Source organism: Hydra viridissima, unplaced genomic scaffold (assembly GCF_058129835.1).
Source record: "Hydra viridissima isolate aposymbiotic clone 2 unplaced genomic scaffold, HvirCarnegie_v1 scaffold_7, whole genome shotgun sequence".
NCBI lineage: Eukaryota > Metazoa > Cnidaria > Hydrozoa > Anthoathecata > Hydridae > Hydra > Hydra viridissima.
The window spans coordinates 16114826-16132503 of record NW_028324306.1 but is presented as its reverse complement, the minus strand read 5'-3'; the positions used below and the strand labels follow the sequence as shown (position 1 = coordinate 16132503).

The 17678-nt window shown below is 27.9% G+C and overlaps 1 protein-coding gene across 4 annotated transcripts; it reads left to right on the top strand.

Annotated features, from left to right (window-relative positions):
* The first annotated feature begins 2802 nt into the window (after nucleotides 1-2802).
* LOC145185040 (S-adenosyl-L-methionine-dependent tRNA 4-demethylwyosine synthase TYW1-like) lies at nucleotides 2803-16623 on the top strand. Of its 4 annotated transcripts, none has more exons than XM_090093855.1 (22): nucleotides 2803-3083; nucleotides 3561-3650; nucleotides 6403-6551; nucleotides 6877-6951; nucleotides 8182-8283; nucleotides 8762-8956; nucleotides 9337-9433; nucleotides 10149-10282; nucleotides 10965-11090; nucleotides 13005-13029; nucleotides 13378-13446; nucleotides 13527-13579; nucleotides 13722-13840; nucleotides 14018-14127; nucleotides 14749-14820; nucleotides 15026-15131; nucleotides 15209-15344; nucleotides 15437-15547; nucleotides 15675-15743; nucleotides 15849-15947; nucleotides 16047-16103; nucleotides 16394-16623. In XM_090093855.1, exons 2-22 carry the CDS (start codon nucleotides 3581-3583, stop codon nucleotides 16553-16555), a joined length of 2136 nt encoding a protein of 711 aa, XP_089949981.1. In that variant the 5' UTR covers nucleotides 2803-3083; nucleotides 3561-3580; the 3' UTR covers nucleotides 16556-16623. The 4 variants fall into 4 exon arrangements, with proteins under 4 accessions (XP_089949981.1, XP_089949980.1, XP_089949979.1 ...); XM_090093854.1 differs by having other exon boundaries at nucleotides 2814-2965; XM_090093853.1 differs by lacking the exon at nucleotides 2803-3083 and having other exon boundaries at nucleotides 3503-3650.
* The last annotated feature ends 1055 nt before the right edge of the window (nucleotides 16624-17678 follow it).

Below are 17678 nucleotides of genomic sequence, written 5' to 3'. Positions count from 1 at the left end.
CCAAACATGTTACATATTTTAATATCATTTGTTATCCTCCTTTTTTCCTACTTCCATTATCAAATATTGATCTTACTATGCAAAGAAATTGAAAAATCACCTACGTCACCAGTAAAGAGCAGTTAAAAAATATTGTATCCTTAGGAAAAATGAGGGGCTTTCAAACTTCAAAATCCATATTTCTCATATAAATTAAAAAAAAAATATTCTGCAAACGAATCAAGGCTTCGCCACACTCAATCAGTTTTTTAAATAACGGTTAAAGATTTTCTAAAATTTAAAAATTAAAATGATATTACCAAAATTCTTGCATTTAGTAGGAGTGTGATAAGTAGCGTACTAAGAGAGAGAGAGAGAGAGAGGGGGGGGGGGGTAAGCGATGGGCGGTGAGACGGTCCACCCAGACCTCAACTTCTAGAACAAACAAAAAATACAAAAGTTGGGAAAAAAATTAAATCGCTAGCTAAAAACTTTTCGAAGATATTCGAAGCTCGAAGTCTCTTCAAGACGTGGCTTCATTATTTTAAGATCGTGCAAAAAAACAGTTTGCTTTCGGCAAATACTTAAGAGTTGAAGTTAATTTCATCAAAATTTTCAAACTTTTATGATGAGGTCTCAGAAAATGACAGAATTAGGCTTAGCAATCCTGGTATGCCATAGAACACGAGGCAATACAAAATATAAATTTTGACGTCGTTATTTCAGAGTTTGTTGCGGCCAAAGAAGATATTTTTGTTATAGTCTTATATATAGATATATAGTTATAGTAGATAATTTAGTTATAGTCCAGAAAGAAGATATTTTAATTATGAAATAAAAACACAGTATAAAAATGTGTTTTTGCGTCTTCACTATCACTGTGCTTTAATATTCGTTCAATATTAGAAATGTAAGTATTAATTGTTCCATGAAATACCCAATAAATTTATTGCTTTTGATAGGGTGACACCGCCAACTTTCACCTCGGGTGCAACTTGAGCTAGCTACGCCACTGAGTGTGATAATCGCTAATTATATTTTTTCCATATTAAGAATAGTAATAAAAAATCACGACCAACAGTTGCAAGATATGTGAAGAATGAGCTGGAAGGCATATCAAGTGTATGTTATTATCTTGGCAAATCTTTACAGATTTGAAGGTAATATGTGTTGAGTGACCAACTAAAAGTGTAGTATGTTATCAAGATTTTTTATCAATGGTACAAATGCTTTAAGTAACCATGTAATAAATATATCATTTTCCATCCAAACAAAAACAGAAGTTTTATGTTTTGTACCGGTTGGCCCATTTTTTACTTGACTGTCATACAAAAAAATTTTCGATTTGTATATAATAAACACTGGTAAAAAGACGCAATCAGCGCTGCAGCATTTGCTCACAATGTAACTAGTTTTATCATTGCTACTAGTGAGTTTTAATACGTGCCCAGACTCTTGCCCAAAAATGACAGATATCTTGACTTTATCGCCATTAAAATCCGTTTCATCAGTGTTCCATATTTGCAATGCTTCAGTTGCCAGAAATTTAATTTACTTTAATAAGATTGTCAAAAAAAAGTTCATTGTTCAAGTTCATCATTTCAGTAGTACATGATCCAGGCCTTGATGAGGCTAAATTGCCGGCTTTTCATTCCGAAATTTCATTCGACCATCTACTCATTAATCTTTAAAACCAATCTTTGCTAGGTTCGTTTAAAAAAAAACAACTGTTTTTTGCATTTAAAATAATCAATAACAAAATGATCCCTTTTATTTTTGTTAAACCGTATCCCCAATCACTTACTAGTAGAAGTGTGGTAGCTATAAGCATTTATTTAGCTCTGAATGCTGTTGATCTTACGGAACCATGAAAACCATTATTATCATTATTGTTTGTACGTCTTGTCAATGTTGTTTTTATTTACCCCATTTACTCACGTTCTGTTTTTTTTTTTTTGCGCCATTTAACGCATCAATCACCTCTTTTTCTGTGCAGCTTGAGTTTGCTTTTTGAGATTTTTTTTTTTTAAAAAAAAAAAAAGAACTCTTGTTTGCACTATTTGATTATCAAGTGCAATACTTATTTGATCATAGGTGCATTACTGACAAATATGGAATCAGAAGCACCGCACTCTAACAAATTCTAACTTAATAAACGGTTATATAAATGACTCAATTAACCAGAAAAAGCAAGACATTTTCAATTTTTAATTTTTTTATTTATACTGTATCATCCGTGAAAAACAAACTATATTACAAGAATTGAAATTTTACTATGCAGAAAAGACTACTAAATGTGTTTTTTTGTCTTAAAAAAGTTTCTTTTCTTAAGATGAAAACTCAAAATAAAAAAAATTTTTCCTGAAAAAATAGAAATTAAATGAAATTATTTTTTTACTTCTACTTATAGTTAGAATTCTAAAAATCGTAAAAGTTAGAATTCTAAAAATCTATAAATTTTTTTAATTTGATCTTTTTGTTCAATTGTGAGTTAATTTTTCAATTGTTCAATTGTGAGTCAAGTCTTTAAAAACGCCATGATTCATTTAACCCGGATTTACACTAATAAACTTTAACGGACTTATTCACTTAATCAAGTCACTTTGTTAAGCAGCATCAATATTCGCTCTTTATTTTTTTTTTAAAGGAGAGGGCTTTACCTAAGTAATAAAAATTCTGCCTGAGAACTCTAGAATATTGTATCATTAAGAGTTAAGAAAAATTAAAAAATACAAACCTCTCTTAAAACTTTCTTACTCAATGCGCTAATGTTTACGATTAATTTTTTTAAAAAAAAACCCAACCCTATTTGGCTTCTTCTTTAATAGGACAAAATTCGTTCTCGTGGTCCATGTCAACGCGGTTCATGCATCTAATTAGTCATAATTTTCTATTCCCTCATTTTTGCAAGAGCAAAATAATTATAATAATAAAATAATACAAAACGATGAAGGAAAAAAAAAAAGAGAAAGGATTACAGTAATTTGTGAGAACTTTTTTAAAAAAGATAACGTGTAGATAATCAAGTCATTCATATACTATATGCATGTGTTGTCTTACATTGAAGAATGATAAAATGTATTAATTGATAAGTTTAGATGAAGGTAAAGTGGTTTTACTAGTACAAAACTAAAAAGTGATAAAATGAATCGTAAGCAAACAGAATGAATCTTTTTAACTACCCGAGTTATCAGAAAATTAAAAAAGAAAAAATAGTTAAAATAAAACTTAAGCATACTTTGAAATTATTCTTCTTAAATGTTAAATAAAAAAATTTTCAAAATATATGCAAGACTTTTATACATTAGTTTAAATTGATGATAAAAAAAAAAAAAAAATCTGTAACTAATTTGTATTGATGCAAAATCTGAAATATATTTGTATTTTAAGGTAAAATCTGAATAATTTGAATCTCATGTTTAATCAAGAATTTAGCTAAATTTATTATTTATAATTACTTATTTATTAAGAATTTAGTTATCTAATAAGTTAAATTGGTTTTTTAAAAAAAAGTTTTTCTTTCAAAAAAAGTTGTTTCATTTGTTGTTGTGCTATTGTTTTTTTTATTTTAATAATTATAGCAGAAAGATCAGTAGATAAGATGATTTTCAAGGCTTTTGGCATCGTAAGCCTTATGCTGATGTTTTCATGCTGCTTTTCACAAGGAGAAGGTAAAAATTTCATAAAATCTGTTTAAAACTGAAAAGTTTATTTGTGCATTTAAGTATATACATGTATGTACCACAGTAAGCTCAAGCTTGTGACCCTGATTCCTTAACCAATTACCTGGTACCTGGGCCTTCTATTCTTAAATAATACAAAGACTGTTGCTATATCTGTTATATATATATATATCTATATATATATATATATATATATATATATATATATATATATATATATATATATATATATATATATATATATATATATATATATATATATATATATATATATATATTAGGGTGGTAGTCAAAAATTAAATGTTCAGATTTTGTCTGGGACAACCTCTAGTCCTGTTCCTATTGATCTCATGAACTCATGTGCAAAATTTCATAAAAATATTCTTTCATTAAAGGGTGCCACATGCCAACTGATAAAACCACATGTACGCGATAGAAAAGATAGCCGTGTAAATTAATGTGTTGTTGAATATTATTGAAATCTTTAAATAAATTTTTTTATCTGTAAATCCATTTTGAACACAACCAGATGTCTTTTCAATGAGGTTTACTCTTTATGTTTTTTTTGAGAATCTGACCAGTTGTTAAATTTATCAACTAATTAATGTTCTGTATATGAAAAATATTTATAAATTTCCAAATACAGATAAAAAAAACAGAAATTTTACTTCATAGCATTTTTAGAAATTTGTTACATTCAAATAGTTAAATTTGTGAACTAAGTGAACTAGCTCTGAATCGCTGGTCAATTCGACGCAATAGAATGAAACATAGATACAAAACAATTTTGAAATTGAAGGAAAGTTTTGGTGAAAATATTAGGGATGTTCCACTCGTAGTGCATTGGGACGGCAAGTTACTCCCTGATATATCAGGAAAACATGAAAAAATAGATCGCTTGCCTATTCTTGTTTCAGGTCAAGGTGTAGAACGTCTATTGAATGTGCCTAAGCTCCCAAATGGCACTGGAGAGGCAATGGCAAATGCAGTTGTAACAGCAATCGACGACTGGAATCTTGCAGAGAATATAAAAGCCATGTCTTTTGACACTACAGCCAGTAATTCTGGGATTCGCTCTGGTGCAGCAGTTCTTATTGAACAAAAGATGAATAAAGAGCTGCTCCATCTTGCAAGTCGGCACCATATTTTTGAAGTTGTTTTTGGAGATGTGTTTAACTCATTAGCTGGACCATCTACTGGACCAGACATTTTGATGTTTAAAAGGTTTCAAACAGCATGGCTATCAATCGTTCGTGACAGATATGAAGACGGTATATCAGATCCTGAAACAGCTTTAGTTTTTAACAGCAACAGAGAAATGATGAAAGAAGCTATTGATTTCATTCAAAACTGCTTGCTGACAGAGAACCAGCCTCGTGATGATTATAGGGAACTTTTAGAACTGTCTTTGATCTACCTGGGTCATATTCCTCCTTGCGGGGTTCATTTTATGGCTCCTGGGGCTATGCATCGGGCCAGATGGATGGCCATGGCTATTTATTCAATCAAAATTTTTCTCTTCAGATCCCAGTTTCGCATGACAAAGCGTGAAATAAATTTATCACGTTTCTTGAATATTTTTGTCTGCTTTGTCTATCTCAACTCATGGTTTACTGCTTCGCTGTCCGTTCAAGCTCCACTGAATGATCTCATGTGCCTTAAACGACTCACACAATTCAGGACAATAAATTTAAATGTTGCAAATGTAGCGATAAAGGCATTGTCTTGTCATATGTGGTACCTCAGTGAGGAACTGATTGCCTTTAGTTTTTTTGATGATCGTGTTGATGCAGCTACAAAATACGAGATGGTAAATGCAATGAAAACAAAAACTGGAAATGGAATTCCTGCAAAACGTGTTCAACTACGTGAAAACAACATTTCATCATCAGAGCTTGCTGATTTCATTAACTCGAACACCATGAGGTTTTTTGTTATACTGGGCATCTCAACTTCTTGGCTCGAATTGGATTCATCTTTGTGGAACGAGGACCAAGTTTTTATTGCAGCTAAGCATTTTGTAGCCGGTTTGAGCGTTGTGAATGACAGAGCAGAGAGAGGAGTTGCTCTTATCCAAGACTTTAACCAAATTCTAACAAAAGATGAAGGACAAAAGCAAGCACTTCTCCATGTTGTGTCTGAGCATCGAAAACAGTTTCCAGATGCCAAGAAATCCACTGTTGTTAAACAGGACTAAATAGTCATTTTTCCATTCAAAACAAAATGAAAAACTAAAATGATATTGAAATTATAGTTATTTTTTCATGGTTTTCAATGTTCAATACTTTGTTATTTAAAAACTTTTAAATTAAAATAGTTTATGTAGAAAAAATTTTTTAAAGTGCTTACAGCCATTAGCGTCAACCTTAGTGAAACTTTCAACCCCGTGTGGCACCCCTTAATGATGAAATATCCTTCTCAAATTTTGCACATAAGTTTGTTATGCTAAAAGGAACAAAAATAGAGGTTGTCCCATCAATTTACTTTGAAAAAGTTTTTTGAGCACCACCCTAATATATATATATATATATATATATATATATATATATATATATATATATATATATATATATATATATATATATATATATATATATATATATATATATATATATATATATATATATATATATATATATATATATATATATATATATATATATATATATATATTATTCATGTAGCAATCTTCTTTTCTATTACAGTACACAGATAAAATTTCACAACATATTTTTTTTAGGGCTTGGAGAAAATGCTTATGCTACTGATACATGGCAATATGATTTTGTAGTTTGGTGGAGTTATGCAAAATTCCCTTTAATAGCATTTGTTCTTGGATCCACTTTGATGACATGGCTTTTTGTTTATTATAACAGAGATAGATTTCAAGTAGGCTTTCAATTTTATTTTCCTACACAAGAAAATTTTATTAATTTACATTATTAAAAGGTAGATGAAAACATAAAGACCATAGAGGAAATAATAGCAGAGTATTTTTATTTCTATTAAAACTTTTAAGCAATAAGCTCTTTAAAAGTTATTTGAAGCCACAAACTTTGTGAAACTTTGATTTTTTCCCTTGTGGTTGTTATTAAAAGAAACAGATGCATGAATTGTAAATTCTTCTCTTAACTTTTATTAACTATGTTTTTGAAAGACAAAAATATATATATATTTTTGTTAACTAATTTCAAAGTAGTTTAATTATCTTCAGTTAATAAAGGAAAGTGCTGAAACACAGAATATTCCTTTTAAAGTGTTTTATGGAACTCAAACTGGAAATGCAAAGGTTTGTGAATTTTTTTTTTTTTTTAATTATTGCTTTAGGAAATATTGTGTAACATTTACTCACTTAAAAGTTTAGGGTTTAGTTAGGAACAATTAAAAACAATTCACAGTAAAATCTAGAACAATTATAGATATATTTTTGAATCATTCTGAGTTTGATTAAAATTTTTGAGAGCTTAACATAATGTATATGGGTGTATAAGGCGCAGATGAATGCTTGAAGTGGGCAGTTTTTTGTAAAATTGGCTGGAATTCAGATATTAAGTGAAATTGCAACAAATCAAGAACTTACTTTATGATTTCTGATTGAAATACATACTTTATGATTGCTGATTTAAAAAATTCAGTAAATTGTATGGAAGTGACACACGTTATATTACGTTACCTGTCAACAATGTGTTATTAGTCATTCTAGTTAACCTAAGGTACACTTGAGTTCCAAAAATCTCATTATTTGTATTATTGATCCCTTTTACTAAAGCATTTTAGTATGCATACAACTCATTCTTTATTGCGATACCTTTAATTCAATTTTACATGTTCACTGTTTGGTCATTAGGTTTATTTTACTGTCAATTGAAAAAATGCTCCTGTTTAGAATACAGTTTTAAATCCAAGCCATTCTAATAATTTCCATATCTAATAATTTTTCCATATCTAATAATTTCAATATGTGACTTTCAAAATTTTCTAATAATCAGAATTAGGAAATCTTGAGAATAAAAAAAGTCATTTAACTTTTCAGGATTTTACAAAGGATCCTAAAAACAAAGTTCCACTTATGAGACCTGTTGAGAAAATATTTTGTAATCTGATCTTAAAATCAAAAGCTTCAGATTTTTTTGGTGTTTTGCTTCTAAAAGTGAAAATGTAGATTTCTTTGACAATCTTGGGAGACTTCTTTTTTAAGCAAAAAGAAAACAGTTGTAAAATTTTGTATTCTTTAGCTAAGTATTCAAGGCATTATTTTTAAACAATTCTATTTCACTGTAATTTTCAGAAAATTTGATGAAGGCGTAATAAATTTCTTTGTATGTAAATGTTAGGGAATTAAGTAACCCAACATAATATATGGCTTATCTAGAATACTATGTTAAATGCAAAAAAATTACAAAAGTTGTTTAAGTTTTTATGTTATTTGGTAAAGTAATCCACAGTATGATTATTTATGATATATTATGATACTTATATTTCTGATTTTTACACATTTGATATTTGCTTCTTGTTTTAGTATTTCAGTGAAGTTTTTAAAGAATATGCAGAAAGTAATGGTCTCAAAGTCTCTTTAATAAACATGAAAGATTGTGAACCTGAAGAAGTTCTTATCGAAGAGGTTTTTTGTTTGTATCTTATTAAGTTTTCACTTTAAAATGCTTCAACAAATTATTATACTTTGAGTCTTTTATTTATTTTATTTTTTTACTGTAATTGGTACAGTTACAGTGATAGTAGATGTCTGCTAAACAGTAATTGTTAATTAAAATCTTTCCATTCTGTTAAAATTGCGTTTAGCTACAGTATGAATAGTAAGACTTGGTTAAAATAATTGTACAGTAAGTTGAGAAATCATCCTACAGCAATCATCCTACAAGAAATCCAATTATCTATGGAAGCTAGATAACTTTCCATGGTCTAAAATATTATTTTAGTAAATTTAAAACTAAAAAAAGTGAATTTACTGTGTGTATATATATATATATATATATATATATATATATATATATATATATATATATATATATATATATATATATATATATATAGCTTTTTTAAGTTTGTTTGTTTTCATTTTATTTAAAAAATTTTTTTAGGCAGATGGTAGTTCAGTTTGTATTTTCATCATTTCAACATATATGGATGGTGAACCTCCAGAAAGTGCAAAATGGTTTTGCACTTACTTACAGGAAGCTAGTGATGATTTTCGTGTTCAGAAAAATTTGCTTAAAGGATTGCGATACACAGTGTTTGGCCTTGGCAATTCTATTTATGAAGAGCATTATAATACTGTAAGTATATGCAGGGGGTTTTGCAAGCTTTTTTTAAATAGCAAAATTGTTTTTTGTTATCTAAATGGAAAAAGTTAAAAACTTTTTGTCAAAAAAACAGTACAAGTTTGTATTTAGGGCTTTTTAAAATCTCTTAGAATGACAGTTATAAGTATTTAGGTGCTTCAACAAAAAAAATTTTAATTATTTTGAAAAAATTTTTTAATTGAGTTTTTTAAAAGAGTTTTTTGAAGTTAAAGTTTTTTGCTTTTTATTTTTGATGTTTCAAAAAAGTAATATATAATGCAGAGTAAAGAATTGGTGCAATGGTTTTCAAACTTCACACAATAATTATGTAACAAAATGTTCAAAAGAACCTTATATTGCATGTTTAATATTAGGTTGCCAGTAATTTGGACAAATGGTTGCATAAACTTTCTGCAGATAAAGTTTTTCCGCTGGGACTTGGCGATGAAAATGTGTCAAGAAAAGGAAAAGGTTTTTTTGGGAATTATTTTTTTCAAGTTTTTTTTATTCTTTAAAATAAAAGTGGTATGTAATAATGGTAAAAATGATAATGGTATGTAATAGTGGTAAAAATAATAATGGTTTTTAAAAATAAAAAAAAATTAAAAATATTTTAGACAGGAGGGAGAGCTTTTTTAAATTTAATTTTGTGGTTGACATATTTGAAGGAGAGTCACTGATTTCTAAAAAGCTTAAATCATCAGCATTAATTATAATATGGTAAAAGCCATCCTGGGGTGGTCACAAAAACCCTGTAACTCTTGCTCCAATGCTATTATATTGTGATGCTATAAAAATAATTTTGCTATAAATCTGCAGTGCCAAATCAGATGTGTTTTGGACAACGGGAACTGGATATGTTTGGTTATATTTGTTTTTTACATCTGCCCCATTATAACTTACAACTGGCCAGATTTCAGCATCGTGGCCACACCCACCTTAACAAAAATATAATTAGGTTTTAACAAAAATATAATTTTAAAACAAAAATTTAGTTTTAAACTTTAAAAATCTGAAAATTTTCTTTTCTTGTGGCTGTAAAATTAAATTAAATCTTCATTGAGTGGCTCCTTAGGCTAAACAGCTGCTTAAATTTTATTTTACAGTTTTTTTTGTATTGAGTTCCTTAATAAAGTGTTGTTGTTTTGTTCATCTCTAATACATATATATATATGTTTTTTCTCAGGAACAAACAGTGAAGATTTTAAAAATTGGATGAAAGCATTAGTTCTTGAATATCAACAAAATAACCTAAAAGCTAAAAGTGAGAAACTAAATGTGAGCTTAAGTGGTGAGTCAACGTCCAACAATATGGAAGAGGTGTGTTTGTTTATGTCATTGCTATAATTTTCAGATAAAATTATAATTTCAGATTTCAACCTTAATTTTTTTTTTTTTTTTGATAAAAAAAAAAAAATCATTAAAAGACAATTTAAAACTAAGATTTCAGAGCCTCTCACATTAAACACACCACATTTACTTGTAGAACTAAATAATTTTGATTGAAATCCATTAAAAAAGTTTATTGCTAAAAATATGTTATTTCCAGTTGAAATATGAAAGTTGGCTAAATTCAATGTGAAATGACTTGTCAGTCAGCTCTGACAAGTTTAACAAATTCTTCAAACCCCCTGAATTGTTTTAACATTTTAAAAATGTATTCAGTGACAAATGGAAAAAGAAAAAAAGCTGATTTTAGTAACATTTCAAAGCCTCCAAATTATACCTGTTGAAGTTCAAATATTTTAGCAGTTATTAGTGAAAAAAGGTATATCAGCAATAACATTCGACCAAATAATAAAGTGTTAATAATCAATCAAACAAACCAGTCAATTAATCAAAGACAATTAACCAAATGAGAAAGAAAAAAACTCTAAATCTTCTGCAAAGAAATAATTACTTTCCTAAAAAATTGATAACCTGTGGCAAAAAATAACCTATAAAAGGTATGGAAATAATAAAGTATTTTTAATAAAAATTATGAAATTTTTATTTCTCATAGAAAAAATATGAAAGTGAAAGTGAAGAAGAGACAAACAGTAGTAGTGGTGGATGCAAATCAACCGGCGGTACAAGTGGAGTGATTGATGTTGAAGATATTGGAAAAGTTATGAGTAACCAAACTCAAGTAAACTCAGGTTTCTTTTAAGTGAACTTATGCAGATTATGTTAATTTATACATATATGTTGATTGCTTAATTACTTTTAAATATTATGACAGGAATGTAATCTAATGGTCATCCAATGGGATGATATTTTCATAGGGATAAGTGAAAACTTTCAAATTTCACATTTCTGTTATCAAATTTGAGGTTCTTTTTTAAATCTAAAATTAATAAATTAGTTTTCAAATTGGAGTTTACATGCTAAAAGAAATCATTTTATCTAAATGAATATGCACATGTTTTAAGAAATTCATCTATTTGTTTGATAATAGCTGCAAAAAAAAAACAACAAAAAAAACAGTAACTCAGAATAATATTTAGTGCACTAATTATTATTGCAACATTCAGTGCAACTAAATATTATTATTTAGTGCGCTAAATAATATTCTGAGTTATTATTGCATATCTTCATAATAAAAAATAAATTTTACAAAACTTGAAAAATGTTTAAGTTTTTTTCAATTCTAACCCCTCTGACTCTTTGTTGCCCTATGTTGGTATATTTACTCTAATAATATATTATATCTGGGTATAGATTTTTTTAAATTTGGAATTTGGAAACAACTTTCAAATTTCAGAAGTTATGTTGTTGATGAATATTGCTAACCTCAATAACCAAAATATACAAGTCATATAGGATTATATATCATATATCATACATGAGATATGTAAAACACACAAATGGGACAGGCATGAATATGCTTAAATTTCAAATAAATAAATAATAAATATATGATAAATATATAATTAGTTGTTTTAATTATGTTTATTATGTTTTGTGAAGTGTAAATTATAGAGAAAATTTCAATCTTTTCTTTAAAATTTCAATTAAAAATAGATGACTTTTTTTTTCTCTTATTATATATGATTTTTGTTGTAATTAATTCAAACAATTTATTCTATATTTAAAGTACAAATAAATTAAACAAATAATTTGGAATTTAATAGATGAAATATTTGCTTCAAGTTTCAATCTGACTCAATTAATTTGGGTTAACTGTTGTTAGTACTGACAAAATGATTGATTAATTAATGATTAATTACTTTATTAATTTTCTCGCGAGCTTTTCAAAACTTCCAATATTAACGGAAAAAAAAGCTACAAGCCAATCCTCACTAACAAAAAAAAAAAAAAAAAAAATGTTTCATTTTAAAAGTATCCAAAAATTAAAGAATCAATCATGGTTTAGGATAAACATTTTTAAGAAAATTTTGAAAACTTAGTGGATTAAAATATTTGCTGCCAACCAGTTTAGAAGTTGGTAGGAGCACTGTCCTTTTTTTCAGAGGTTATTTTTAAAAATAAATATTAAATAATTTTGTTACTAACACTGCTAATGATTTAAACTTAATTTATTACAAAAAGAATTATTACAAAACAAAATAATTTCATCATAAAAATAATACTATATATTTAAATTCAAAAACATCAATGCAATAGTAAATATTATTACTAATAAATGATCTGAATTCATATAAAATTTAGAAAATCTCCATAAAAAGCCCCATTATGTTAGTGATGAATGCCAACAAAATTAATTGCTTGAATGTTTGTCACTAACAATATAAAAAATAAATTAATCTCTGTTTCTAAAATATAAATTCTGTTTTTAAAGACAATCAAGTTATAATAAAAATAGAATAAATTTCAATTTTAACTTTGAAATTAAATTGTCTTCTGTTGAGAAGTTGAATTGAAGAGAAAAATTTATTTGTTTTGGCAAATTATAAATATTCTAACGCTAAATTTAACACAACCTTTGATTTAATTTTATCTCTAATAAATGATCCTTCAAAATAGTCGTACAACTATTCTTCACTTTTGTGAGGGTTTTTTTTTTTTTCTTAAGTTTTTTTTCTTTTTTTTTTTTATTTAGAATGAATACGACGAGTCGTTTGTGGGTAAGTTTTTAAAAAAATAAATTCCATTTAATACAGAGTTATTAACCTATTTAAATTTAAACTAAATTTTAGCAGTCATACTGTTAACTTGGATTTTTGCAAAATATTTTTAAAAACAGCTAAAAAAATTTTTTTTTTTTTTTTTTTTTTTTTTCTCTCTTAATTAAAGGTAAACATTCTGTAATAATTTATTTTTCTCTCCATGCTAAAGTAATTTTAATAACTATTTATTATTTATAAATTAAATGTGAGTATATTTATGGTTTGAGGCTTTTAGCTGTTTTTATAAATGTGTTGTTAAAAGTTGGTGGATTTTGAATTGGAATTATGCGGTTCTATTGTTTCTAGGAGAAAAAAATGCACCAGCAAATCGTGAAATGGTTACACCTTTGTTAAAGAAATCACTGGAAAAACAAGGTTCAAATCATAGTTTAAAGAGTTCTGTTTTTGTTGATTGAAGGTTTTTATCTTTGTAAAAACATTTTCTTAATGATTAGGATACAAGATTATTGGAACCCACTCAGGAGTAAAAATTTGTCGATGGACTAAGGTTTTTAAATATTTTGTGACATTCTGTAAAATGTTTAAATTACAAAGAACCCTCCAACTATCTTTTACCTGCTAGAAATCTTAGATTATTGTAACAAAGAATTTTATAAGCAAGAATTTTATTTGAACCCTTTTTATTTTAGTCAATGATGAGAGGCCGAGGAGGTTGTTATAAACACACATTTTATGGAATTGAGAGTCATCGGTGTATGGAAACTACACCAAGTCTTGCTTGTGCAAATAAATGTGTCTTTTGTTGGAGGTCAGGTTTTTTCCAGTTTATCACTATTTTTTCCAATATATCTACATAAAATCCAAAATATATACTGTTAAAAATTCATGTTGTAACTCGGTTAAGAATCAACTACAAAAATCACTTGGATATTTTACTATAAATCAATAATAATAATATTATTTTAGTTGTCTTTTTTATATACAGGCATCATACAAACCCTGTTGGTACTGAATGGAAATGGGCAATGGATGAACCAAATATGATCATTGAAAAAGCCCTTGAAAACCACTACAAAATGATTAAACAGTTTAAAGGTTTGTAAATTGTTTTAATTGTGTAAAAAAAATTATAATAATTTATTTTACTGAATATCAAAAATAAGAACTGATCAAAATATTAACTTGGTGATGTTAGTTATCTGCTTATTTTCCATATTTTCCTTATTTTTTTGTTTGGTTGTGTTTAAAAGAATTCTCAGATGCTGTATATCATCAAAATGAAATTTAAACTTGATGTGAATCTCATTTTTGTTCCTTTTTCAAATTTCATATAATCATGAGCTTTATAGATCTGTTCTGCTTCCATTTTATTATGTAGAATTCTTACAATAAACAAAGCTAAGAAAGACTTCTTGTCAGAATAATAATAGTAAAAAAATATGCATAAAATCTTCTGCAAAAACTCAATTACAAGTAATAAAATACACTTAAACTAACTTGAGAGGCTATTCAAAGTTGACAGTATGAGATTAACACAGGGATTGCTGTGGTAGTGACAGCCAAAATAGTGACCATGATGTACCATGACAAACACTGTTGTTGTTTTGGTGGTCATAGTAATAAAGTGGAAGCAATTAGTTTGTTAGTAGAAATTAAAATTTTGTTTTTTTAAGTTTACTTTTATTTGCAAATTTGAAATTTTATGTAAATTTTCAGGGGTCCCAGGCGTAAAACCAGATAGGTTCCAAGAAGCTATGGATGTACAGCATTGTGCTCTATCTTTAGTGGGTGTGTAATCTAATTAGATGTATGATGTGTTATTTCGTGGTGTAAAATGTATTTTTATCCAACTCAATGTTTTCAATTTTTTTATACTTTTTTTTTTTTCACCTTATTTATCATAATTCACTCATTCTCATCTGATAGCATGGTTTTTGTCTTGTTTCGCTGAAATTACTCTCTGTTTGAGAGTCTCTCCTTATTTTTTCTTTAGGAGAGCCAATCATGTACCCTGAAATTAACAAGTTAGTAGAACTTCTTCACAAGAAGAAAATCTCCACCTTTTTGGTAACTAATGCTCAATTTCCAGATGCTATTAAGTATGTTTTATTTATCATGTGTGATCATTATTTCTAAAGCTTTCAAAGTTTCTTACTTGTAAATGTTTTACTTACAGGCAGTTGAAGCCTGTCACTCAACTTTATGTCAGTGTTGATGCTGCAACAAAGGAGAGTTTGAAAAAAATTGACAGACCTCTATTCAGGGATTTTTGGCAACGTTTTCTAGATAGTTTATCTGCTTTATCTGAAAAGGTTACTGTTTTTTTTGTCTATTTACAATTTGCTGTTAGAATAAGCATTACATTATGGTAAGTTAACTCATCTGAAAACTTTTTGCATTTTAGGGTCAGCGTACAGTGTATAGATTAACACTTGTCAAAGCTTTTAATACTGAAGAAATAGAATCTTATGCAAAATTAGTTAGTCTTGGTCAACCAGGCTTTATTGAAGTCAAAGTAAGCAAATAAATAGCAAAAATAATAATTTTGGTTAAAAAAGCTTGTTTTTAGTTATCCAGTCACGCTTTACAAAATATTGACAAAAGTAACATTTCATGCTATCCTTGCATTATGATTGATGTAGGGTGTAACATATTGCGGAGAGTCAAAAGCTTCAAGTTTGACGATGGACAACATTCCGTGGCACGAAGAGGTAAAATTCTTTACTTATTTCTATATATAAGATTCTCAAATTGACTTAATTTTTTTTGTGTTTTCTGATTCTATATAGATATATTTCTAATATTTTTTATTTTAGGTCGTAAGTTTTGTGAAAACCTTAGCTCAATCTCTCCCTGATTACGAGATAGCATCAGAACACGAACATTCTAACTGTGTCCTACTATGCCATAAAAGGGTTGGAATTTATTTTCTGTTATTTAGAATTTGCAATCATTAATTCTTGTTTTTTTTTTTTGTTTTTTTTCGTTTAATTTTTATTGATCGATTTGTTTAGTTTAAAATAAATAACAAATGGCACACGTGGATTGATTATCCGAAGTATCATGAACTGGTATGTTAATTTCGTGACATAAACTAAGATGCTAAACGGTTTTTCTCAGATAAATGCTGTTTGGTAAAACACACAATAATTTTTAACGTATAAGAATTGAATAGGTTTGTTTAAGGTAAAGCTCGAACAGCGTAATATTAGAATTCGGGTTTTTATTTAGATAAAAAAAGAAGAAAATATAGTTTTTTTTTCTTGATGTGTTGTGTTATGTTATTTTTGGTACATGTTTAATGTTATTTTGTTGTTATGTTCGGTATGTTTCATTTTAACTTTTTGACGTCTCACTTCAGATCAAAGCGTATGAAGATTCAAACGGGAAGAAAACATTTTCCGACATAGATTACTTGGCCCCAACACCTGAATGGGCAGTTTTCGGCGATGATAGGAAGGGTTTTGATCCTAACGAGAGCAGGTGGCATAGAAAAAAGAAAAAAGACATTAGCGGTTGTTAATCAGAAAGAGCTATGTTAACTTTTTGTTAGATTCAGTTTAAAAATGTAAATACTTGTGGTGCTTAAAAGTTTTTGTTTTCTTTTATAGCCGGCAATAGTTGTAAATTTTAAAATGCATTTAACGCTATCTGAACTGAAGCCATTAACATCTTTAAATTCGAACTTCAGTGATTATTTGGTTGATAACGTTATGTAAATTTAACACGAATTTTATACAGTTTTAGAAACATGAAAGTTTCGTGAGCTTTTTAAGAAGCGTAATTGAATTTATCGGAGATATTATAATTAAAAAGAAAATGCATTGAAAATTTCCCTTAAAAAGAGCTGATAATTATGTCACAAAAACCGATTGGGTTGTTATCAAAAGATAAAGATACGTTTAGTAAAAAACAGTTTAAAACAATCATAGCAAGATAAAAGATGTAGGAAAACGTGTCGCAATAATAAATTATAAATACACTCCTGAATTTAATTGTAAGGGAAAGAGGGTGGTGAAAAATTCTACCTACAAAGGTGTGATTTTATGAAAAATCTAGCTAGACCATCCCGCAGATTTTGAAAGAAATGCACCCGCTATTATTAGTTCCGAAAAAGTACACCATTTCTTACTATTATAAAAAGCTAAAAATTGATATTTAATTTTCGAAAGCTTTTGGCCAATCCCACTACACAAAAGGGTTCTATGAAGGAGTTTTTTAAAACCAAGAACAATTTTCTAAAGAAAAGGGTCTATCTAGAATCATCGCTATCGATTATTGATTTGTCTCCGTGTCAATTTCCCATAAACTCCCAAAGTAATAACCGAAAGAATTACATTTTAATCCTTCTATTCATGCTAATAGAATGTTATTCCGTTAAAAAAGCTGTCGCTGAGACTGGTTTTCACACGAACTGGCAAAAATTTGATAAATGTGATTTAAATGCCATTACTATTGCAAACTAATCTAATATTACGATAGTAAAAGAAAATGTTTAAAAGCGGAAACATATTAAAAGTGTAAATGCTAATAAACATTTACCCTAGATATGGAAGCTGTCTTTATAACATCTCAATATAATGTTGACTTTTCTGTAAACCACAGAGGAATAACTGCATGCTGCCCTGTGAAGGTAATTATCAAGA